At 38.2% G+C, this 24,138-nt stretch overlaps 1 protein-coding gene and 1 long non-coding RNA gene across 3 annotated transcripts in view; one reads left to right on the top strand and one right to left on the bottom strand.

Annotated features, from left to right (window-relative positions):
- The window catches only part of DNAJB14 (DnaJ heat shock protein family (Hsp40) member B14), a 28,206-nt gene extending 7,049 nt beyond the window's left edge, over positions 1–21,157 (top strand). For both annotated transcript variants that reach the window (XM_086747629.1, XM_086747630.1), the window contains 6 exons: positions 10,520–10,665; positions 13,731–13,916; positions 14,317–14,411; positions 15,077–15,186; positions 16,199–16,371; positions 19,047–21,157. In XM_086747629.1, the coding sequence (XP_086603755.1) occupies positions 10,520–10,665; positions 13,731–13,916; positions 14,317–14,411; positions 15,077–15,186; positions 16,199–16,371; positions 19,047–19,171 (835 nt within the window). In that variant the 3' untranslated portion in view covers positions 19,172–21,157. The remainder of the gene's footprint in view (positions 1–10,519; positions 10,666–13,730; positions 13,917–14,316; positions 14,412–15,076; positions 15,187–16,198; positions 16,372–19,046) is intronic.
- LOC147600866 (uncharacterized) lies at positions 20,469–24,047 on the bottom strand. Its single transcript, XR_015258552.1, has 4 exons — positions 23,887–24,047; positions 23,504–23,596; positions 23,169–23,245; positions 20,469–22,611 (listed from the first exon to the last, which is right to left on the bottom strand). It is a non-coding gene; the product is annotated as an uncharacterized LOC147600866 (long non-coding RNA).
- Between the last annotated feature and the right edge of the window lie 91 nt (positions 24,048–24,138).

Below are 24,138 nucleotides of genomic sequence, written 5' to 3' on the forward strand. Positions count from 1 at the left end.
AAAGGAGAATGTGCGAAAAGAAACAAAGATCAATAAAAATGTCCTTTTGAGGCGAGTAACTCTTAAGTCATGTTATCATTACACGCTTTTTGGCTGTAGGAATGAGGAAAATATTGTTTGATATGTGTCGTGATTTCTGCTAAAGAAATATGGATACAGCCACTCTAAGATTGCACACCTCAAAACCTACCTGTATTTTCGGGTAAGCCTAGCCCGAATATTTTCAAAGGAGCTCAAAGAAGGGAAATTATGAGGTCCTCAACTCCTGGTTTCTGTAGATTCGATGAACTGTTGTGCAAAACAGAAATTTGTGTGTGATTTTTTTTTTTTTTTCTTTTTGTATGTGTGAAACATATGTTGCTATTGATATTATCTTGGAATCTTTTCCTGAAGTTCAATAGTCTGTTCACTGAGGAAAAAGCAGCTTTTCTTTGTTGATACAGCAGCTCTGCATTCAGGCAGGTAGACAGCAGCATCTCTGGCATAGTTATCCTCTTGGTGTTGCTATTTAGTAGAGCTTCTCATTTACCATAATCTCTGCTTAACTAATGTTATTGCACTTCATGATGAATCTAAAGTGAAATCTGAATAAGCATGTACATTTTTGGCCACATTGAAATATTAGCTATCAAGATGAAAACAGAATGTGTGTATGTGTGCACACACATGAGACAAAATATCTGGAAATAAGTCCTCTGTAAAATGAAGCTTAGATCAAATTAAGACATGTAACACATTCTCAGAAAGCTGCTGCAAGGAAGACTGTATTACTGCCAGTATTCGCTGATCCGTGACATGCTGTTCTGAGCTGCAGTCTGCTTTGACATCAGACTCCCTGCAAGTTCTTTTTGTTTGTTTGTTTTACCAGAAAGTAATGTTGCCTACTTTTTCTTGAGTGAAATAATGTTGTAGAGCCAACTTTTCTCCATGATGTGCTTTCCTGGTATTGCGTATTGCTTCCTTGAAGGCATTCACTAGATACCAGGTAAAATGAATCCTGTTTGTTGAGATCAGAACCAGAGTAAGCGGTATTTGTGGAAGTTGCACATTGAAGATAATCTTGATGTAACATTGCTTCTTAGTACCTATTTCAACAGTCTGCTTTGTGAATATAAAATTAGAATTTTTTAAAAGTACCTAGTTGTTTGCAAATAAGCAATTGTAGTAGCTTGCAGAACAGCCCATGTTTATTTGTACTTTACATACCATTTAGAAAATCAGCTGTTAAACCACTATCTTGACCTTAGCTTGAGTGATGCTCATCCTTTAGTATAGCCGTTTATCTCTCTCTTTGGAGAGAGACTGAATTTTGTTTTAGAAGTGCAGTAATCAACAAAGCAAGTCTCCAGTTCTTGTTGAAAGTTTCGAAAAGTTTATTGTGCTGTCAATTAGTGACATCAACACATCTCTTAAAAAATTTGTGGTTAAGAATTAAAAAAACGTGTATGTGTGCCTTGCCAAGGAGCAGGATTAAATACAAACAGTGGGCTAAATCTTAATGGAAAAATGTAACACATTCAGTGATGATAGCTGAGGGAAAGCTCATGTTTAAACCACAGCGAGAATGAGCTTTCTAGTTGGAAACATGACAGGCTGCATATGTTATTGCTTCAGTCAGGGCCCAGACTTTTCCAATTAAATGAAACACGCCCCTTCAGGGAGGATATTCTTCAGAAATTAGAGCTTGTCACTGCCATATGCTTCTGCTATACCACAGTGGAATGGTTTTTGGACCTTTGAATTGATTAAAGAAGTGCGACATGAAAAGAGGTGGTTTTAAATAGTGTTTCATGCCTGATTTTTTTTTTTTTCTTATAAGGAAAAAAAATCTAGATAGCAAGGTGGCAAAATCTTCAATTTTATTAAAAATTCTGAATCTTACCATGAATGTGACTCTGCCAAACTAAGTGGTTTTGTGTGCTTGTGATTTGAAAGGTGGTCATTATCCTCAACTAGTCTTCCCTCTAGGAGTTTTTGGTTCTATATTAGTAATTGAGTATAGGCTGAGAGAAAGCGTTCCTGATTTAATTACATGTATCATTTCCAACCCTTTTTTTTTGTTGTTTTTATATGCTCTAGTGAGCAGTTGGACAGGGGGACTGACTCTGACCTCTCTGACTTGAATCACTGATTAGTGTCCCTGGAGCTGTCCAGCTGTTTTGAATTTGCTTGTGACAATAGATTTAAGAAGCATAGTGAAGACGCACTTGGAGCAGTATAACTAATTTAACTGCATTAATTTTCATCAGGGTTACTCTAATAATGTGGGTAGGTATGGGTACAAACAAACACCTCTGTGCTGTTTTTATTTTTCCCACATACACAGGGGACACTGATCACCAGCAAGCTACCATAACACTTCTGTAGAGCATTACATGAGCTTGCAAACAAGTTGCTCGACAGGGAGAAGGGTAAGATGCAATATCTTTCCACTGATTGCATAAGTGCTGGGTGATGCTCTGTTCTTTGTGGGAACGGTGCTCACTATTCCAGTGTGACAGTTTGAAGCCTGAGATATCCAAAAGCCTGTTCCTTTTGAACTGAAAAGCTTTAAAAATACCATCTGTAGTACTTGCATAATTTTCTTAATGATGCTTATCTTGTCACTGAGGGCTGGATCAAGTTGCCTTAACACTTCAGGTGACCAGCATGTCAGAAAAATTGACAGGAAACAAGCAGAAATGTGTTAGGACCCACAGTAGATTTACATCTTTTTAGAGCAACTGCCCGAGAAGTCTCTAGGCAATTGAAGGCTGTCTCAGGTGATCAGACAAAGTCAGCATGAATCTATGAAACTTCAGGCGATCAGGCCCAGTCAGCATGGGTTTATGAAAGGCATGTCCTGCTTGACTAATCTGTTCTCCTTCTATGACAAGGTCACCCACTTAGTGGATAAGGGGAAGGCTGTGGATGTTGTCTACTTAGACTTTAGTAAAGCCTTTGACACTGTTTCCCACAGCATTCTCCTGGAGAAACTGTCTGCTCATGGCTTGGAAGGGTGTGCTCTTCACAGGGTAAAAAACTGGCTGGATGACCAGACCCAAAGATTGTGGTGAATGGAGTTGGTGGCCAGTCACAAGTGGTGTTCCCCAGGGCTCAGTATTGGAAACGGTTCTGTCTAATGTCTTTATTAGTGATAAATGAGGGGTGCCCCCTCAGTAAGTTTGCAGATGACACCAAGTTGGGCAGGAGTGTTGATCTGCCTGAGGGTAGGAGGCTCTGCAGAGGGATCTGGAGAGGCTGGATCAGTGGTCTGAGACCAACTGTATGAGATTCAACAAGGCCAAGTGCCAGGTCCTGCACTTGGGTCACAACAACCCCATGCAATGCTACAGGTTTGGGGAAGAGTGGCTGAAGAGCTGCCTGGTGGAAAAGGACCTGGGGGTGTTGGTCAACAGACAACTGAACATCAGCCAGCAGTGTGCCCAGGTGGCCAAGAAGGCCAATAGCATCCTGGCTTCTATCAGAAATAGGTAGCAAGCAATAGGACAAGAAGAAATGGCCTCAAGTTGCACAAGGGGAGGTTTAGACTGGATATTAGGAAAAATTTCTCCACCAAAAGGGTTGTCAAGCATTGGAACAGGCTGCCCAGGGAGATGGTGGAGTCACCGTCCCTGGAGGTATTGAAAAGGCATGTAGATGGGGTGCTTAGGGACATGGTTTAGTGGTGGACTTAGCAGTGCTAGGTTGACAGTTGGACTCGATGATCTTAAAGGTCTTTTCCAACCTAAACAATTCTTTGATTCTAGAGTAAATATCAGCTTAAGTGGATGAAAATCTTGTGCATGATAAAGAAGGGAGAATTTGCTTTTGGATTCTGTGGTCTTTGCTTTAAAGCAATTCCTTCACTGTTTGATGTAGGTTATTGGTATTTTTTGTTGAGATAAAGAAATGAAACATTTCTGTAAGAAAGAACATTTGAACTGGTTTTTTTCCTTCTAGTTCACTTAAAACAACTTAAGAAGTACTGATCAGGATAACAATTATCAGAGCTCTTAATTACTTTCAAAAGATTCCGTTCATCATATCTACCTACTCATACCAAGTGTGCAGACCCTTTGGAAAGGTTTTGTGGACTAGCATGAAATAAAAAAAAAGGATCATTTGCCTGCTGTGTATTAATCTTTCTCATTTCTTTTTATGCTGTGAAATGTGTTTTATCTGTTGTCTACTACATGATTTTAAAAAATAGTTTGAGACATAGGTTGTACACTTTATACAGACACCCTTTAAGTGATCTTAAAATTCATATGGTGTCTGATATCTCTTTTTTAGTAAATAAGCCATAGCATATATTCCATATTACCTTTTTGACATCTGAAAGATAACTGCCATGATTAGCAGTATGCTAAAGTTGGATTGCTGCCTTGTGAAAACTGGTGGAATACTGCTTTTCCTGCCCTGCCAGTGCTTGCCCCTCAGAAGAGAGCACAAGAATGAAATTTTGTGTTTGGATCTTTGAGCTGGAACCAAAACAAACCAGTAGAGGCACAAGTTCTGTAGGAACCTTGCAAGGCAGGATTAAATGTCATCCTATGGTGGTCAAGAATAATCAGCAACTTGATTTGAATTCATGGAGTAAACAAAAATTGCCTCTACACATTTCATGGAGCAAACTAGAAGAAATGTAAGTTGCGTGACTGACTTTTTCCAGGCCTTCTGCTGAGAATTCTGTGAATCCAGCAAAAGGAGATAGATTGTTATTTTTTTAACATCAGGTCAAGAAGATAATTAACTGAAAGTGGAATAATAAGAGCAATCAACATGTGCTAAATTGGAAAAAAAAAAAACAACAAAGCAAAGAAATCAGGACATGCCTTTAATTAGGCTGCTAGAACTACTGAGAATTGTTGAAATATCCAGTTGAACGGTTGAGAAAGTCAAGGTGGAAATCACAGTCATAGAGCCCATCACAGAAAAGTGACACAGAAGATATGGTGGACTTTGTTAGAAAGCTTCTGTCTTTAGTCTATACTTTTTATAGCTAAAATAAAAGCTTAAACAAAATCTGGAGAAAAGTATGCTGGTGTGAACACAGCTTTGACTATTTCATTGTAATACAGGAGAACCAAACTGACCAGGTACATCCAAGAGCAAGGTTCTAAGACAAGTGCACTAATGTGTTGTTGAATCTATCAGTAAAACAGAGTTCTGAAACTTCTGGTGCATTCATTGAAGAAACTAAGGGTATGCTGGTGCAATCTTGAGTTCCCCGGCAACATTTTGGCCTTCTCTTCCCAATCTAGAGCACTTTTTGCAGACCAGGTGTCTGTTTGCAGACTTACGTCATCCAAACTGTGACTGGCATGTTCCCAATTCAGCTGCAAGATGTCATTTGCATCAGGCCCTCTGGCATCATTGGAAACTTGGCCTATGTAGAAATTGATCTGCATTTTACTGAGGTTTTTCTGCTCAACTCTGGGTCAGAAGTCAGCATAGCTTTCCCTTGCTCAGTTCTTTGTTGCTAACATTCACATTACTACTCACTGTGCTGCTCAGTTCAGATTACCATTGGAAGAAATAATTGTGGCTCCCATCACAAGCTTTTGGAGATTGCGGTCAAAGTATTCTTCTATTGGGCCATCCCTATGCGTGTAGGCAGAGGCTTTGGAAGGCCTTTTGAAATACCTAGTCATACTCAAAACTTCATGTTTATGGATCACTGCAGATATTTGGTACAGAAATGGAAGCATCTCAGATTTTGTTAACATGATAAAAGCTGTTGATGTTGACCTAATGTGAATTGTAGATTTGAAAAGTGAAACAAGCAGCACAGCAGTGGGATCACATCATTTTGTAGTCACAGGAAAACCAGTGGTGGTAGCCTCAGAATTTCTGCAGGTGAGAGCAGACGTTTCAGGACCTGAAGGTCTTTCTCTGCCTTCAGCCATCAGAACATGGAGAGGAGCCCACTGTTAGGCAGAATTGGCTGTTGCTGCAGTTTTTGAAGCTGGCTGACCAGTTCTTGTCAACTGCAAGCTGGGATAGTGGAGCTTTGCAAGTCATGCTGAGATACATTTGGCAACAGATTGTGGATGAATGTAGGCCATAACTTGCCCTCATGTTGTTTGAAAAGTCTATTCTCTAGAAGTCCAGTATTATTTCAGGAACATCCAGCAATGTGCCTTCCTAAAACAGCCAGCAAATCTGTTAACCAAAAGGACAGTGCCAGGGTGCTGACAGGGGACTAACAATTCAGCAAGGACAGAAATTAGCTAAACAACAGAAATAATTTTATAGTGATGCAGACACAGAAGTGATCCAACCAGGAATGAAAAACACAATAAAAGAATTCACACAAAAAAAAAAAAACAAAAAAAACCAAACCCAAGCAAATTAACAGTGAAAGCACTGTTTAACAGTAAATTGCAATTTTAAAAAGAAACATCTGTGTGGACTTGACATATGTAAGAAATCTACCACTAGGGACTACAGTGCCTTAAGTGCAGCAAAACCAACCAAACGACAATTCAAAAGACAGCCAGCAGAAAGTTAGTTGTTCATGCTGAGAGTGCTGCAGGACAGGGATTGCAGCTGTGGTTAAAAGCCATAACTAACATCAATGATTGATCTTTTGCAAAACCTCCAGTGGTTTTACTATTAATTTTTCCCAGCTTCTGCTGGCTGATGTTGTGTGGCCTGCAATAGGAGACAAGTGGAAAGGGAATGGTTCCTTCTGTCCATCTGCCCTCCCATGACAGATCTCCACAGGACAGTTCAATGCTCCAGGTCAGGGATTCTGGCAGAGTGAGGGTTGACAGACATCATTCTATTAGAGACAAAGGGTAAGGAATATGTCCAAAAAGACCTGCTTCTGCTGAAGGACAAGGATCAGGCTGGCCGTGGCTTCCAGCAGCTGGAGAGAAATGTCATGTCAGGATAGTGGCAGCTTGGAGGAAGAGGACTGAAGTCTTGGAGAATCTCTGTGCAAAGCCCATGGTCCTAATCTCTTTAAGGTGGAGGAGGGATGTAGTGTGTGTACTCCAACAGTGTTTGAGAAGCCTGGTGACTACTCAGCACCGGTATGACCTGAGGGTTGCCCTGGTGATCCCATACCGTTTGTCCTACTATAAGATGATTTACCAGGTTGGGTTTGTGATGCATTAAAGTTTTGCCTCTCAGGAGCGCACCACAAACACTGATAATTTTGTTTAATTGGAAAACACCTTCTAATCGTCTCTGCTTGTCTCATCATCCCCAGTGCAAAGCTGCTGCAGTACAAGTTTTGGTACAAAACTCACGTGGCCTTTGCTGAGAGAGGAAAAACTGAGCCGTTACCCTGTAATGATTGCCTGAATTGTGCTCAGTAAGGGACCTGCTGTCAGAAGTCACTATCTCCCTGCCTGTAGGAAAGTTTGCATTAACTAGATGCTTACAGTTCTGATGCTTTTTGCCTTGAAGTGGCAAAGCGATGGTATAAAACTGTTGTCTAATGGCAGGGTGTAGCAAGGGCTTCATAGCACAAGGTCATTGCTGAGAATTCCAGGTTTAGGTATGGTTTTTGGCACTTGTGCACTTGTACAATCCTTTATTTTAGCTTTAAAGCTTGATCTGCCTAGTCCAAAGTCCTGCTAAACTCTGCAAAATTGCCGTATGTGTATGCATATTCCACATGATTCACCATGAAGTCACATGCAGCAGTGCTTCTCAGGCTGTCTGGCAGAGTACTTGCAGCTTGTATTTGCTGCTGAGGTTTTTAAGAGCCAGCACTGAGTTGATTGAGATCTGAAGATGACAACGGGCTAAACAGTGAACAGGGGTTGTGTATCAGCATTAATTCTGTGCAGTAGAAAGGAGGGCAGTGTAAATGATCTGGAGGATCAGTTACAGATCTGTTGCAGGCCGTGTTGCAAGAACATGCAAAGCAGAATAAAAGTCAGGAGTAGCTGTCACACATTCACAAAGTCTTCTGTGTTTGAGACTGGCCGTTAGCCTAAAGTAGCATGTCAGGGTATAAGGGTGATTTAATATAAGATGTGCTTGAAATATTGCATGATAGCTTCATACAAAATCAGGAATGTTGGACTAGAGGTGCTTGTGTATTTGTAGAATTTTTTGTTTAACAAAGCAATCACTACCAAAGGCTTGCTAAGACAAAGTAAAAATGTGTTACACCTTGGCTGAGCACTTGTTCCTTGACAAATAACAACAGCTCATTTGTGGGCCAGGTTCAGGATAGGTGGTGCGTGGAGGGTGATTACATTGATCCCTTCGGAGGGCACGTGCTATGTGACCCACAAGGCAGGATCCTCCCTGCACGGTCTCATCAGGAGGTGGCTCTGGTTTGATGCACTGGCTCTAGGCAGATCATGGTACTGGAAACAAGTCACATGCTGACCTGAACATCTTCTGATTGATACCCACCATTCCTGCTTTTCCCATGAGGGTTGCCTACTGGGCAACTTTCACTGGTTATGAGTGGGAGGAAACTGAGGTAAGTTTTTGAGTGTTAGAAGAACAGGTTGGAATTTATTGGGTTGTTCTTTTTTTTTTTTTTTCCATTTTTGTCCTCTCTGCATCCTAGAGTTGTGAAATAAATGCATATCAGGTCTGTAAAGAAGTAAACTTTTGTGGTTTGATTTTTTTTTTTTTTCATGTTTGTTACTTCCATCAGAAATGACCATGTGCTGTTGGGGGAAAAAGTTGTTGAGGAGGTACAGTGCTTAAAAACACTTGAACAAACATTTAACACTACAGTTTTAATGCTGATAAAATAACAACTTTACTAAACATTGATAACTCACTACCTGATTTTATATTAACCAAAGTTTTGAAGAGTCTAGTTCACAAACAGATAATTCAGATACGGAATTATTGAGAAGAATTTAGATTGGATGCTGAAATAGGAATTTCTTGCAGTAAAAGCTTAATTTGATACTGTTACAATTTTAAATAAAGCTATCTGTTCTTAATACAGTTCATAAGTAATCCAGATCTTGAGGCTAAGGACATTTTCATACTGTGCCGATTGACAAACAAAAGTTTCCAATACTCAGAGTATAATTTAATGTATTTTCTTTCCATTATTTCTTGATTATGGATTCACTGTGTTCTTTTTAGTCATCTTTGTCAGCTTCCTAACTGGAGCTTATTAAATGTTACTTCAATGTAATGAGTTATATTTATTTCACAGGATGTTCGTGGTGGCAGCTGCCTGCACACATTCAATTCAGTGCTCTTGTGAGTGTTACACTGAGACTTCTGTAAAAGCTCGTGTTATTTGAACACAGGAAAAGGGATCCCTCAAATGAAACTTGATTTGGTCGATCTGTGAAATACGAAGGACCACACACGACGGTGTGGTTGTACTTCTGATGCTAGCATTCCCTTAATTACAGGCTATCCATTCTTCTTTTATGAAAAAGCCAAAGGTTTGCTTGCCCCCTTTCTTCCACTTGGCTGCCCTGTGCGTATTCTTTGTAACACTAAACCCACATTCATATAGAAATCTGTGCATTTAAGACAATGTGGACACAGTAACAGCCATATGAAGAGACTCACATGAAGCTTTTAAAATATTTATGGCTGTAATTTCTATTTCTTGCTCAGACCAGACCTTTTCTTCTGGTATGCACCACATGTCAGTGTGCCTCATTTCTGCAATGCAAGTTTGTGATTCAGCCTTATTTTTCTAAGTTTCTGAATTCTTACCCAAGTAACTTGGTTTGATTTTAAGATGTATGTGTTGGTTTGGTCAGTTCTTCCTGCTCACATAGAATTAACGTTCTCTCTGTCTCCTGTAACTGCTCTTTCTCTCTTCTGGGTATTGTAAAGCATACCATATCATTACGTCATTTCCAGATTTTGCTTTTCCTGTCTGGGTGAGACGGCCTACGGGAAGAATATTTCAGAGTTTTCAGAGTTTTAAAGAATGCTACATTGAACATACAAGATGAGCTGAATTTGTTACTGCGGGAGCTGCTGTTGGTTCTTTGAATTTATATAAACACTTACAGAAGGTTTGTTAAGATCCAGGTGCATTCCCAACAGCAGAGGTATTCTCACATGCCTTATTTCCCTGCAAAGTGAGTGCTTGAATGGTGTTATGACTTGACTTTTGTTTGGAGAAAGAGAGGTATTGTTTGTTTTGGTTTATATTACGCATACTGAAGTGCATTTTCTGTTGGTAGTTGAAACAGGCCTTCCTGCCCGCTAGCTCTGCAAAGTAAATTTGGAATCTTCATTAACAGCAATATTTGTATAATTGGGGATGAGGAAATGGTACCGTAATTGCAAACTGAAACCTTTTCTTACAACTGTAGTAGTTCTACAGTAGAAGTAGAATACATGTATGTAGTAAGTAATTTTGAGTACAATAGTTTATTATATTCAGTAGTGAGTTTATTATGAGAAACGGCATTCCTTGTTTCTAGAGTGGAATTATTTTACATTTGATTTTGAAAGCAAGAGATGTAATGTATTACATCAGTGCAATGTATTACCTCATTTGCAGCTGTGTTATAACATACTACTTTTACATCTTTTTGTTTAAAAAGTTTTACTTCATTTTCTTTTGCAGTATAAAGAAATGTAAAAATTATTATGAAGTCCTTGGGGTGTCAAAGGATGCAGGTGAAGAAGACCTAAAGAAGGCTTATAGAAAACTTGCTTTGAAATTCCACCCAGACAAAAACCATGCACCTGGAGCAACAGAGGCTTTTAAAAGTAAAATACCATTTTTACTTAAGATTTCTTTTATGATTGAACTTCATCAGATTAAAAGAAATTCATCTGCATTGGTCCCTTGTCTTTTTACAAAATAGTCAGTGTGGTGTTTTGTAGCTGATACTAAACTGACATTTTTATCCAAGGAAATATTTGACCTTTATTATCTTAACATATACCTAGAAGTATAGATAAATAATGTGGACTTATGCAGTAGGATTCGGTTTCAGAGGAGTGGCTGTAATTTTCAGGTACAGGGAGCAAATACTTGGTCTGTGAAACTCAATTGCACTTTTTTACTGTTGTCCATTCTGACTTAATGTAGTCAATTGAATCTTACTGTCTTGAATATTTACTATACTTGAGCTTGAAAAAAACAAAGTAATACTTGATAGCACAGTGCAGTTTTTACTGAATCATATGCCACACTAAGTTACCTTTTCCTTAGAATTCCTTGTGTGTGTGTAGTTTTACTACTTTTTCTGTACGAAAACACTTTGGTTCAAACATGGCCTTATTAATAGTTGCCTTTGACCATTTCTTAGGTCAAATTTACAGTCTGACTTGACCTGATCTAAGGCTGCCAAGCTTAGCCCTGCACAAGGAAAATTGTTGACGAAAAGCTTTTTAAAGAAAACTACCCCTTCATCTCAGACACAGATGAAGAAAAATGTGAATTTGTAAGACGTGATCATGCATAAATAAACAATCTGATTGTGGTACATCTTTTCTATTTTTTTCCTGTGTGAGGTTTACATGCAGACATTTGAAAAAATCAATCAGATAATACTCTTAAATTGGGGGAGGGAAAAAAGAAAAAAAAGTCCTGAGCAAGACTTCTGATACAGACCCTAAGGGGTAATTATGTATTAACAATTCCAGATGAAAAGTAGATAGAACATAGCAGGAAAGTTGATTGGTAATGATTATTTTAATACAGCTATGTGATGGCCTTACCTAAAAAGATGTTATTCTTATAAAGTTGTTTCCAGCCCTATAAATAAAATAAATCTTCTGTGTTAATAGTATTTTAAATAATCTTTAAAATGTTAGAAATCTATTTCTTATTATTTATTTTTTTATTTAACATTAGCACTTTGTAGAGGTTTAATTTCTTTGGCTTAATTTCACTTTCTGGTTCTTAACTAGATGACTAAATGAACAGGAAATTTTGTAGGGGAATCTTGTTGACTAAAAATTATTTCATGAAATCTAGCATTTTTCTTACATTGAAATTATTGTCGTATTTTTGTGTGGGTGACTAAAATTATGATTTAGTTTGCCTTTAAAGGTGCCTGATGAGTTTCTAACATCCAGCTGAGAAAAGGAGTTTCATGGTAATAGCTATTATTTCATAATAATGCTTTATTTTAAGGAAAGGTCACATTAGAATACAGAATTGAGTTTAGTGTTAGGCAAGGTACTTACTTAGATCTCAAGCTCCCTAGTACTACTCTTCTGTTGTATTAAACAGTCTCCCTGAGGTTATGTTTTAGATTAAAAAGTTTATGCAAATATAATAACCTTTAATCTTTTAGAATCTCTTTTACCAACTTCATCAAAAACCTTTCCTTTTAAACTTCTGAGCAGTTTTTTCATTTTTATAAAGAAAATTATATTTGAATCAAGTCTGTTGTGAATTAGCATAAAACGATCAAAAGCAAATAACAAATAATCAAAAAACCTTGTTGATGATACCATGAACAGTATCGTGTCTTCATTTTATGTGCTGTCACTTGATTTGTATTTCCCTAAATTTTTAATTGTTGGGAAAATCTAAATTTTTACTACCAATTTTATCTTCATGCTGAGTAGCAGGGGAACCTGTAGCAATATTTTGTGTCAGTATTGTATGTCATGCTCTCAGTGCAGATTTCCAGGCTTCATTTCTCTGGGTTTTCTCCTCCACTTAAAGGAATTACTAATGATTGTTTCTAAGGGCATCTTAAAAGGCACATAGCTAAGACTCATTAACTTTTTTTTTAGATTGGATAATGCCGAAAACATTAATTATGCAAAGCCGTAGTCTTATTTGCCTGCGTTGAGGTTATAGTGTTGCACCTTTTACAAACTTGATGGCTGATAGACTTTCAACACTGAAAAACATAATCCCTGTGCCTTGTGTTGGCTGGCTGCAAAAGACGCCTTTTGTTCAAGAGGCCTGGAGAAGGGAGAAGAAAGCAGAAAGGATTTAATGGAGATATGACTGAGTGAAGATTGTTCATCGAGTGCCAACAGAAAATTTCCTTCGACCTGCAAGAGCTGTATGTCTATGCACAGCAGCTAGGGTCAAAGCTTGTAGTCAGCAGAGCTTGTGATCTTTTCACACTGATTCTTTCTGTACTCACCTAACTGATTTTTTCCCTTTCTGCTGCCAAAATTCATGTTGTTCATTTGTGATAATGTAGTGTGAACGGGGACAAGCATCCAGGCGAGGCACTCCAAATGTTGAGGTCATATAGACAACCTTGGGAACACGCATGTTCCTGTGACACACGCATGTTGTACTCTTCATGTTACATCATGCAAAACTTTGTGCTATTAATGTAATCCATAAACTGTCTTAAGAAGCAGATTAAAAAATACATTCACACTTTTGTAGACAACAAAGCTGATGCATTTGAAGAAGTCACCACTTATTAAATGAAACCAAAGAAAACCTACTGAGTCTATGACGTTTTTAAGCTTGGCTGCTAGAGCAAACCTAACTTTGCAATTACCCCACTTCAAAGCTTTCATTGTAATGCTTGATGCTTTTTTTTTGTAATTGCAGTGAGAGAGAACGTTTGCACAGGTGTAGGTGTTCCACTAGAAAAAAGAACAAAGCTCTCCTGCCTTCTGCCTAGTTCAACAGGATAAAAGGCCTTTGAATAGCGTTGGTGGGAAACTTTGTGGAAGCTATGCTAAGAAAAGTAGAGATGTTTCTGGACTTTGTTGTACTAAAGTTGATTTGTAACATACAGTAAAGGACATAATTCACTGCCTATTCTTGACTTTGAAATTGCAATTTTCATGCTGGAATAGCTCTTTTATTTATAGGAGTTGTCTTTTATTCCTTGCTTCAGAAATCGGAAATGCGTATGCTGTGCTGAGTAATCCAGAAAAACGAAAGCAGTATGACCTTACAGGCAGTGAAGAGCAAACATGCAATCACCCTAGCAACGGTAGATTCAACTTCCACAGAGGCTGTGAGGCAGATATTACTCCAGAGGATCTGTTCAACATGTTTTTTGGAGGGGCCTTTCCAACAGGTATTTGTATACCTCAGTATAGTCATCAAAATACAGTGGTACTGCCCAGAGTGACTAGAGTTTGTGACATTATAAAACAGTAAGACTCCAACCTGCCTCAGGCCCCAACTCTTTAATCTGCATCACTGTTTATTTTTCCCCTAAGTGTTGCTAAATCCCAAAATGTGACCTCAGTTCTTCAGGGTTACTATGGTTATTCTGCAGTACACGAAATAACAAATCAGGTGTCTTAGAGCTTAAAATATTTGTCTTAAACAAATTTGAAATTGTGAGATATCTTAAAGTTGAGTTATTTTATGTGTCATTGTGCAGTAATGTTAAATGCTTTATGTTGTTGCTTTTGTAGTGACTTCTAAATAGGTTTTTTACATGATTTAAATGTGGATATTTCTCTTCTTAGGTAGTGTACATTCATTTTCTAATGGTCGTGCTGGCTACAGTCATCCTAATCAGCACCGTCAGAGTGGACATGAGAGGGAGGAAGAGAGGGGTGATGTATGTTTAAGCACCATTGACTTTAAAATGCAGATTGTGAAATTTTCTGGTAGTCACTTTCAGTGATGTGATTGTACAGGAACTCTGTACTGTAGAGGAGGATTTGTACTTGCAGTTACGTATTCTAAAACTTTGGCAGGTGGTAGTCTTACTGATTGGTAAATAGACATGCAAATTTAAGATGATGATAGCTAGTTTTGTGAATCTGTTGCTCTATGCCACTATCTTACTAGTGAGTGGTAGTGTTTCCCTAAATGTGCCACTAATTCTGGTCACTAATCCTTGTTTGTGTTTAAAACATATTTGGGCTGAGGTAAGAATATTTGGGCTCGGTATTTATATATATATGAATTATATATAGTCCAGTATAATTACATATCACTATATAGAAGAGACAAATGGCATACAATGTAACTGAATCCAGCTATTCATTTGGTAATTGCTTGTGGCTACATGCTAACCCATGAACTCTTGCAGCTTGAGTAGTCTGTGAATACCGTGTATGCCTTGGAAAGTTAAGATAACAGCACAGTGTTTGCTGGTTTGTAGTTATGGTTTTCCTAGCAGTTTTTGATACTTAAAGCAGAAATTCACGCTTAGCATTAAATCTTGTCAAATTTACTTGATGCTGTTTTTTAAATACCTGAATCTGTTTTGTTCCTTAGGGAGGTTTCTCTATGTTCATTCAGCTGATGCCTATTATTGTGTTGATCCTTGTCTCCTTGTTGAGCCAGCTGATGGTATCTAACCCTCCTTACGCCTTATACCCAAGATCGTAAGTCATGCTCAATTACAGTAGTTAAAAATAGAAGGGTGGGTATTGTAATCACCCTCTCCCACTTAGAAGCATTTTAGAGAGCCTTCCCTTAGTTGGTCCTTGATCTCACACAGTGAGGAAAGGAAGGGAAGGTATAGAGGAAGCAGAAACAAATCAAAACAAAACTTGAAAGTTAGGTACAAAGAACATGCTCTGAGAATGTAATGGAGTAAAGAGGTCGGCAATACCTTGAAGTTTAGGAGATCCTATAATACAAGGCAGTGGGTCCGTGCGAATAGCATGTTGCAAAGGTGTTCGCGTCTCCAACGTATTTAATCAGATCCTGAAACCTGCTAAGGCTTATTATTGTTTTAGGGGTCATCTGCGCTTGTAGCAAGTGAAGTGCTTGAAAGCAACTTTCTCATCTTTATTTATGTTTTGAACTAGATGATGACTGGGGAAACTGTCTCTTCTTTGCTTCATTCTAGATGATGGTAAAATAGTTTGTCTCCATTTTCTTGCAAAGAATTCTGATAGTGAAACTTACCTGTTTTGTGCAGTAGGATATATACATCTTTTTATCTTGAGAGAAATAAATAACTTCAATCAAACATGCAGCTAGCTAGTAGACTTAGCCTACTCACCAGAACTGTTTTAAAGGTCCTTAGTTCCTTGCAGAACTCTCAGCCTCACAACAGAAAGGTTTCTTTTCTCCTCTCTTATTTTTCAGTGTTCTTTATTCTGGAATGTGATGTTTTTCCCTTCTGCAACTAAGCTGTTGTGATGCTTATAAACACTTCTCTGTCAAAATGTTTGCGCACAATCTTTGATTTTTAATCTGCAGAATGCTAGCTGGAATCTCTGGCAAATTATACAGCCGTTCATTTCATTTTTTGTTTTGAAATGGAAAATCCAGTGATGTGCTGTTCTTCTGTAATAGCAATATTTTTTTAAGTGTATTTGGGGTGTGGGGAAAAAAAAAAAAATCAAACGTCTAGTCTTTCTCTCCCCCTCCTTCCTTTTTTTGCAGAAGTACAGGGCAGACCATAAAAATGCAGACAGAAAACTTGGGTGTTGTTTATTATGTCAACAAGGACTTTAGAAATGAATACAAAGGAGTGTCGTTACAGAAAGTGGAAAAGAGTGTGGAAGAGGATTATGTATCGAACATTCGCAATAACTGTTGGAAGGAGAGGCAACAAAGTAAGTTTGGTAATACGTGTAATTTCATGAAAGCATGCATTACTATAAAAAAATTGCCTCGGGCACGAATGAAGTGCTTGTATTGTTAAGATATCTGAATGAGAAAGCAAGTGTAAGGTTCCCTACTGTTTCTCACTTCTGAATGTGTCCCAGCTAGTGTCACTTATTTCCTGTGACCTAACAACCATCTGCAAATCATTAGCAATTTTAACCTGCTACTCTATTATCCGTGACCATTTCTCAGAAAATTGAAGTGTACAGCAAATTGATAATGAGAAAGAAATTACTCTAAGTTAAGGCCAAAAACTAAAAAAAATCTAATATCTTCCACATGATTTTATCATGGCAATATCTTATTTCCCTAGGTGCTTTAATATAAATAAATAAATAAAACAAAAGCTTGCATAGGTGTTTCTGGGGAAGGAAAAAATAATCTGCCTTGGACCACAGTACATAAAAAGATTGCTTTTCCAGGCAGCCAAGGACACACAGCATGCCATGTAAAACGTCATAAGCTGTAAATCAGTGCTTATTATTTTGCCAGTGCTGAATAAGTTTTCTCCCCAGACTTGGTACTTTTGGCTATATCAGACCTTAAAACCAGGCATTTTTTAGTTTACCATCTGTTTTACCAGTCTGATTTAGTATTATACAAGGAGCTATTTTCTTACAGGAGCCTAGAATTCAGTGTTAAAGCATCAGAATACTGAATCAGCAATTTTAACCTGTTATTCTATTCTCTGTGACCATTTCATGAGCCTTTCATTCTCTATGAGAACAGCGTTGCTAAAATGACAGATGGTTTAAACTCTTCAGCTGGTAAACTTCAATAATATCCAGTAATTGGATAAATAAGTTGTTCATGAACTGTCAGTAAACTGAGAGGAAGCAAACAGAATGTTCTTCTCTGAGTGACGTTGTGTGTTCCTGCACAACTTTACTGTCTGCGCTCCAGTGATGCCAAGCTTTTCAGCTGAGATGGCCCCTTAGCTTCTCACAGTTGTACGAGACAGCCTGGCATCACAGCTAGTCAGATGCCTGAACAGGACTGCACACCTTCGTTACAGTTGGCCTGCGCGTATGCAAATACAAACAGCGTTGCCCCTGCATAGCAGGCCCAGTGCTTCCTGGAGGCGTTATGCTCCTTACATGTGAGTACGCATTGCTTATTTTACAGATTGCCACAGGAAGGAACTGTGGACAGAAAACTGTGCTGATGGGTCACGCGTATGCAAGAGAAACACCAGTACTATGGGGGAGAACTTTCAGATTATTGCGCAGAGTATTAGATTTGATCAGAATAATTTTTCCCATATTTTTCAAACAGAGGAAAGCATCAGAGAACTTTTGCGTATAATTCATAAGCAAATATAAAAAATTATTATATTTTTCCAACTAGGTTGTCCTTTGACCATCTTGAAATGTTTTAATATGTTCACTCTTCATGAAATGATTACCTAATTTTTCATCTACAAGTGTTTGCTAGATGAATGAATTATAATTTTATAATAAAATAGTTTACAAAAATGATACATGGCTGTTAACAAAAAATTAAAGACAAGATATAATCCAGCACAATAAAAAGAAGATAGATTATTTGTACGTATTTTCAGCAGAGTGTAGATCTGGAATAGTTGGCTTTTATTGACCTAGTCAATAAAATAGATTTACTGGCATGTTGTATTTGTGTCTCCCATAATATATTTACTGTCTAAATATCTTTGAAAAGGTTTGGTTGATATGCAGTTTCCACCTGAGGAGAGAAAGAGGAGAAAGATTACCCTTCCCGTTTTTCTTGACATGCTTACTTTTTTAAGAAGTATGAACAGAGTCCTGGACAATGCAGAGAGGCCCACAATTCCATCTGTAGATATTTACTGGGAAAAATATGATGACTACAGAAACATCTGATCCTGGTCGTGACTGAACCTGGTCGTGACTGTCATATTGTTTGCTATTTGTAATTTATCACGTTGTGAAAACTACCCCAATTGATTTTGAAAAAGCGGCCTCTATTTATAGAAATAGCTGATTTTGTAGTTTTAGGGATTTAAAATACCTGTTGTGTGTTGGGTCTCCTTGACAGTTAAAATCTTTCCAGTGTTGACTGACATTTAACAATGTCTTGGTAATCCATTTTGAGTTGAAGGGCTGAAAAAGATATTGTAGAATTAAACTGCTCAGCAATGTCAAGCTGTTGAACAGCAATAAAATATAGAGAGCTCTTTTATTAATACCTCTGAACACTGGCAGTCTGAAGCAGCATCAGTTGAAGTAATGGACTTAACATTCATAGTGGAGTTTTGGGCACAGACAAGGTGCTAGAGCTGCCGATAATATGCAAGACCGCTGAGTGTGGCCTATATTTGTATTGTTTATTGAGGTCTGTTTATTGAGGCAGACGTGGTAGGGGTTTTTTGTTTGTTTGTTTTAATCAGGTACTGCTATATGAAATATGAGAGTGCTGGAAGGCTGTTAACCACTTTCACTGCTCAAAATGATGAAATGCTTGTGAAGATCCAGCAAAGGAAAGCTGTAGCAGCACTGTTTAGGTGATGTCTGTGGGTATTTAGAACAGACAGAAGGCAAGGATTAAACCTGAGGTGTCTTGAACAGCTCACGTGCGACGTATTCAGTTTTTAACCTGAAAAATATTTTCTCTTTTTTCCGTAAAGAAACAGACTTACTTTATGCAGCAAAAGTATATCGAGATGACCGTCTCCGAAAGAAAGCAGACTCCATGTCCATGGACAACTGCAAAGAACTAGAACGGCTGACCAGCCTCTATCGAGGAGGATGAACTACAATTATACACATACATCTTTACGTATGCTGTTATCTCTCTTGTAAATTAAGAAGAGATTTAGTTTCACCATGAATGCTGGAAAAGAGGGGTGGATGTAAAACTCTACTGTGTAGCTGTTTCCAGAAACCTTATGCTGAAATATCATTTAATGGCTTCTTTACCTACTGTGAAATATAGGTAACACTAATTGTCTAGATTTTACTTCAAAGCTTCTGTGAATTCTTTCAGCAGAGAGAATAGCTCAGAAAGGATGCTATACTTGTAGAGACTTAGTCATAGTGGTTCTCCTCTAACATATTTGCCATGTAAATATCTGTGGAAAGAACACTTTGTGTATATACGAGTTAAATGACTTTCTATTTAAAATCTGAGAAATTTAGTTCCATACAACATTTTGTCTCACTGATGGAATAAATAGTATGATTACATCACTCCTATTCAGATGTCAAGTGTGTGGAGTTGAAACAAGAATTTTTAATATTTTATCTCTAACTCTATGTAAAATCTTCTAGGTTTACCAGCTTAGAGGAACTTGGTATTTTTAAATATAATGGCATATATTCCTAAATATCTGTTGGGGTATATTGATCTGGTGTAGAGTAGCAGTTAGCTGTTGTAGTTTTTTAGTGTTTCTAAGCAATGCTGAGAAAACTAAGAACTACACTAATCTCTTTTCAAAGTAAATATTTGCAAATGCTGTACAGACCATTATAAGCATTGCTTTTAGTACTTGCAACAGTTTACAGCAGCTCTACCATTTGGTATTCCAGTAGTAGTAAGTCCATACGTATGGTCAACTTGCATCCATAGCTTCCTTAATTTTCACTGGAAAGGTACAGGAAAACATGCAATAGTAAAATCTTAAAGCTCAACAGAAAGGAGAAAAAAAAAAAAGGCAACCTAATTTATTTTTCCTGGGAGGCTTCCATTTTATTACTATTTTTTTATTTCAAGCTAAGTCCCAACACTAATTCCTCAGTGGGCACTGGAAGTGTAACAGGGAAATATTGCTAAGGGCAAGCTATGTGCCTTTCAACACTTTTGCCAACTATTTAAATGCTTTGCCAGTTTGCAGTATGCTCCTATGGTCAGAGCCATATCACTTGGCCAGGGGCAGAAGAGGTAAGGTATGCATTTTTCTGGACCAGAATCTTGCTGGACTGACTTCCTAGAAATAAGCAAACATACCGTTCAGCTCCTACATACAAGATCATGTCACTCAGTAGCCTGTATGTGGAAACTATATGTAGCCCCACCTGCTGATGCAAAGAGGTGTTTTGAAGCAGCTAAGTACAATGTACTTAAAGTTTATTGAAAGTGGTTTGAAAATGTTTTTAGGTTCAGTAGCTGATGTTTTTACATTTTACAAGTGCTATGCAGGAGAACGTTTCTTGTATTTGAGAATGCCACGTGGCTCGTAATAAGGGCGGCATTTTTTTGTTTGAGAAAATTGTTATATTTGAATAACACTATCAGTTTACATGGAGCCAAATTCTTCTCCTAAACTGGAAGTTTAAATACTTGACTCACTTCAGTGGCATTCCTTCTGACCTAGAGCAGGATTTGACTTTAGAAATACTCTAAATGCTATTGCTTTAAGTGACCCAGAAATCATTTTGCAAATAGACGTTTTCTAAACTGTCCCACTGGAAATGTCCTTTATTGAATTGGTGTAACATGAGACAGACTAGCTGCAGGCTTTTTACCAAGCCGCTAAACCAGCATTCAAGATGGACATCAAAGCCTGAGGCACAAAGCAGAACTAAAAGCTGCTGAAACAAAAAAAAAAGAAAACCAAAAGAGTTGCTGTACTGGATGTCCTTACTAAGTTTATAGAAAAAGTGTGCAAAAGTAGTGGAAAGACACCTAAATGTTTGAAGTTTGCAATAGAAATTTATGGAGAAAACGCGATTCCCCGGATTTTGTAACTGTCCAGAATGTATTGTAATTATACTAATGAAAAGAAACTATCAAAGTACATATTGGTACTCCTGTGTCTTCTTAATAGAAGAAAAGCATTCCGAAGCCTTTAACAAGTACTCAGGCCTGCCCATTCACAAATGAGTCCGAGTTTGCAGGCGGTCTTTTAGATAAGAGGAAAAAGGATCTATGACACATTTGTCAAATAGCAGAACAGTGAAGTCAGAGTGAAGAGATGTTCTTAGCAAAGTTGTGTATAGTAATCGGATGGGTTATGTCTACCCAGCAGTTACTTCCATTGCAGCTGAGAAGCTGGTAAATGGACGGATGTTGAGCTGGGTTGGGTTGGTTGGATCGCTGTCAGTAACTCCGCAAACTGGAATAATGCAGTGGCTGTGTCCTGTGGCAACGCAGATGTCCCAGCAGTTTAAAAGTGAGACCTAGGCTGCTAGATTTCATTGGACTATCTATTGCCATTTTCAAAGAAGGAAACAATGTGTTTACACCGGTGGAAAAATGCTACTTAGCATTTAAGAGATTAATTTAGCTTTGAAATATGCACTTGTATGCAGAAGGATGCTATTATTTCCTGTAGCATAAAGATTAATCTGCTCTAATTATGGCCTGGGAACACTCTTTTAATATTCCAAGTGGGTGTTTCTCTCCTTGTGATTGTTACTTTTTTTCTCAAGTCTGAAGGTTTTTTCTTCAGAAATGTCATTATCTTCCCTGGTTTTGTTGAAGGAATCTGCTGAAAAGTTCAAAACAAATTTTCTTATGAGCAAGATGCTAATTGAAGAAGGTGGAGTACTTGAATCTTTTCAGATGATCTTCCTTCAGCAGGTGAAGTTTTCATTAAAATAAGCTACTGGGAAAAAAAGACAAAACTGGTTTTAAACAGCTCGACTAAAAATCCCTCAACTCTTCTAGCTGCCAAGAATTAACTCCTTACACTTTTTATTTAGTAATTACCTGTATTTAATCTAGAATTAAAGATAGCACAAGCATGAGTTCTTGATTTCTCCTTTAAAAGAGCAAGCAGGAGACTCTTGCAAAAAGTGAAGAAAAATCTTGGCATGACACTTTGACATACCATAATGAAAAAGTGAGATGATTTGCATGTGCTGAAATACAACATCAGTATCCGTTCTGTTTATGGAGCATCCCGAGTCACAAGCAAGTTCAGTGTTCACATTTGATGAACAGTTCCCTAGAAGTTCTCTAACTGTTTAGGTAAAATAAGATGAAATTTGGATTTTTTACTTTTTTTAAACAGTCTTCATTCTTTTACAAGTTTCCAAGAAAAGGTAGAACATTGTAGTCACTAAAATGTAACAGATGCAAATATAATAGGCAGCAGAAACAACTTTAAATTATATACATTTTTAATATAATTTTGTAATGAATGCTGTAAAAAGATTAAAGTGGGAGGGCAAGAATATGTTTTTTAAGGCTGTTTGTTCCATAAATTTCATTGATCCCCTAAACAGTTGTTATTCTTTCTTCTTGTAGATCTGTCAAAGAAAGCAGAAGGAAAATGTAACCATAAAAGCAAACATTTTGTTTTTAAAAAGTCAGTTAATATACACATTCCTGAAACTATAACTTTAAAAAGTACTACCTCCCCAGTTGTCTAAATCGGGTTAATTGAGTGCAGTCAGTTTTACCAGAGGAAGCTTGGTCATAGTGATTCCAGGGCAGAAGCCCTGGTACTATATCCCCCATCTACTAAAAATTTACTATAACCTCGCAAGCGCCACTGATCTCCTTTTTGTAAACCACTCCTTTGTGTTGCTCCTTTGTGTAAACCACTGGGTAGAGTCTGGAGAAAAAGTACCATGTAACCAGTGTCAAATTTGGTGCCACATTTGGCATATAATCAAGATACTTGTGGGAGCAAACAGTACAAATTTAATGAATAGAGGAAAGAAATACGCCGTTATAAACCCTCCTCCCCGTACTTCTCTTAACCAGGATAATTGTGAGACTTCTCTGTCTGGCAGGAACTGGGTCCCAGTCTCCGATTTCTCTGGATTTTTACAAATAATATTAAAATAAAATGTTCAGTTACGATGTTATCCTTCATGCAGAATATACTTCTCCCCTTGGTACTGGTTTGCTCTGTGTTTAGAAATGCTGTCATTGGAACTGGAGACAAAATTCCCATTAATATTAGCAATACAGGAGCCATCTCATAGACACTTGGTGTGACAGGGAAACCAGTAAAATCCATCACTGAACCATGCCTACTAATTTTTAAATGACAGTTGGCTTTTTAACATTTTTAGTGTATGGTGGGGAATATTTTAAGAAAACGAGTGGACCCAGGTGGCATTTTAAAAACAGTACCAGAAGCTCACACGTAAGAATTTTACAGGGATCTCTCTGGGATGACCAAGTCCTTACCAAATGGCTGTGTCTGCAGGGCTTGGATTGAAGAGGAGGAGGTGCGGATTCCCAAGATTCAAATAAATTTGCTCTTTTGGGTGAGCTTTTCCTCTGTTGATTGCAAAAAAAAAAAAAAAAGTTGCTTATCTCTGGCTGTTTCAGGCTTTCTTTAAAAACTTCAGCAGATCTATACATTCAGAAATACTAGCAATTTTCAGATTAGCATCTTTTTTTTTCTTATTTTATTTTAACTCCAGCACAAGCTTCAGATACCAACAGCGTTAGCGTGCAGCAGCGCTTTTAGAGGAAAAGCCCTGTTGAGAGAGGCTGAGCGGGGTTTGGTTTTGAAATCTACCACTGTGGCCCTAGGTTCCCATACAACAAGGGGGATTCGCGCTTACTGTCGTTACACTGTGGCCATCTACCGGGTGAATCTGTTTTATTTCTTCACCTTCGCCTCTAAATTGTTATTAGCCTGCAGCTCCGCGGCTCGACGGGCTGGATCCACAGGCCGGGGAATGCCTCCCCTCACACACACGCCCCCGCCCGGCTCCTTCGCCTTTTTGGCCCCGCGGCCCAGCCGTAGCGGCGCATGCTCGGGAGCCGTCGGCGGGACCAATCTGGCGCTGCCTGGGCGGCGGCGGGGAAACGCT

Source organism: Chlamydotis macqueenii, chromosome 4 (assembly GCF_036417535.1).
Source record: "Chlamydotis macqueenii isolate bChlMac1 chromosome 4, bChlMac1.mat, whole genome shotgun sequence".
In the NCBI taxonomy this organism is placed as follows: Eukaryota; Metazoa; Chordata; class Aves; order Otidiformes; family Otididae; genus Chlamydotis; species Chlamydotis macqueenii.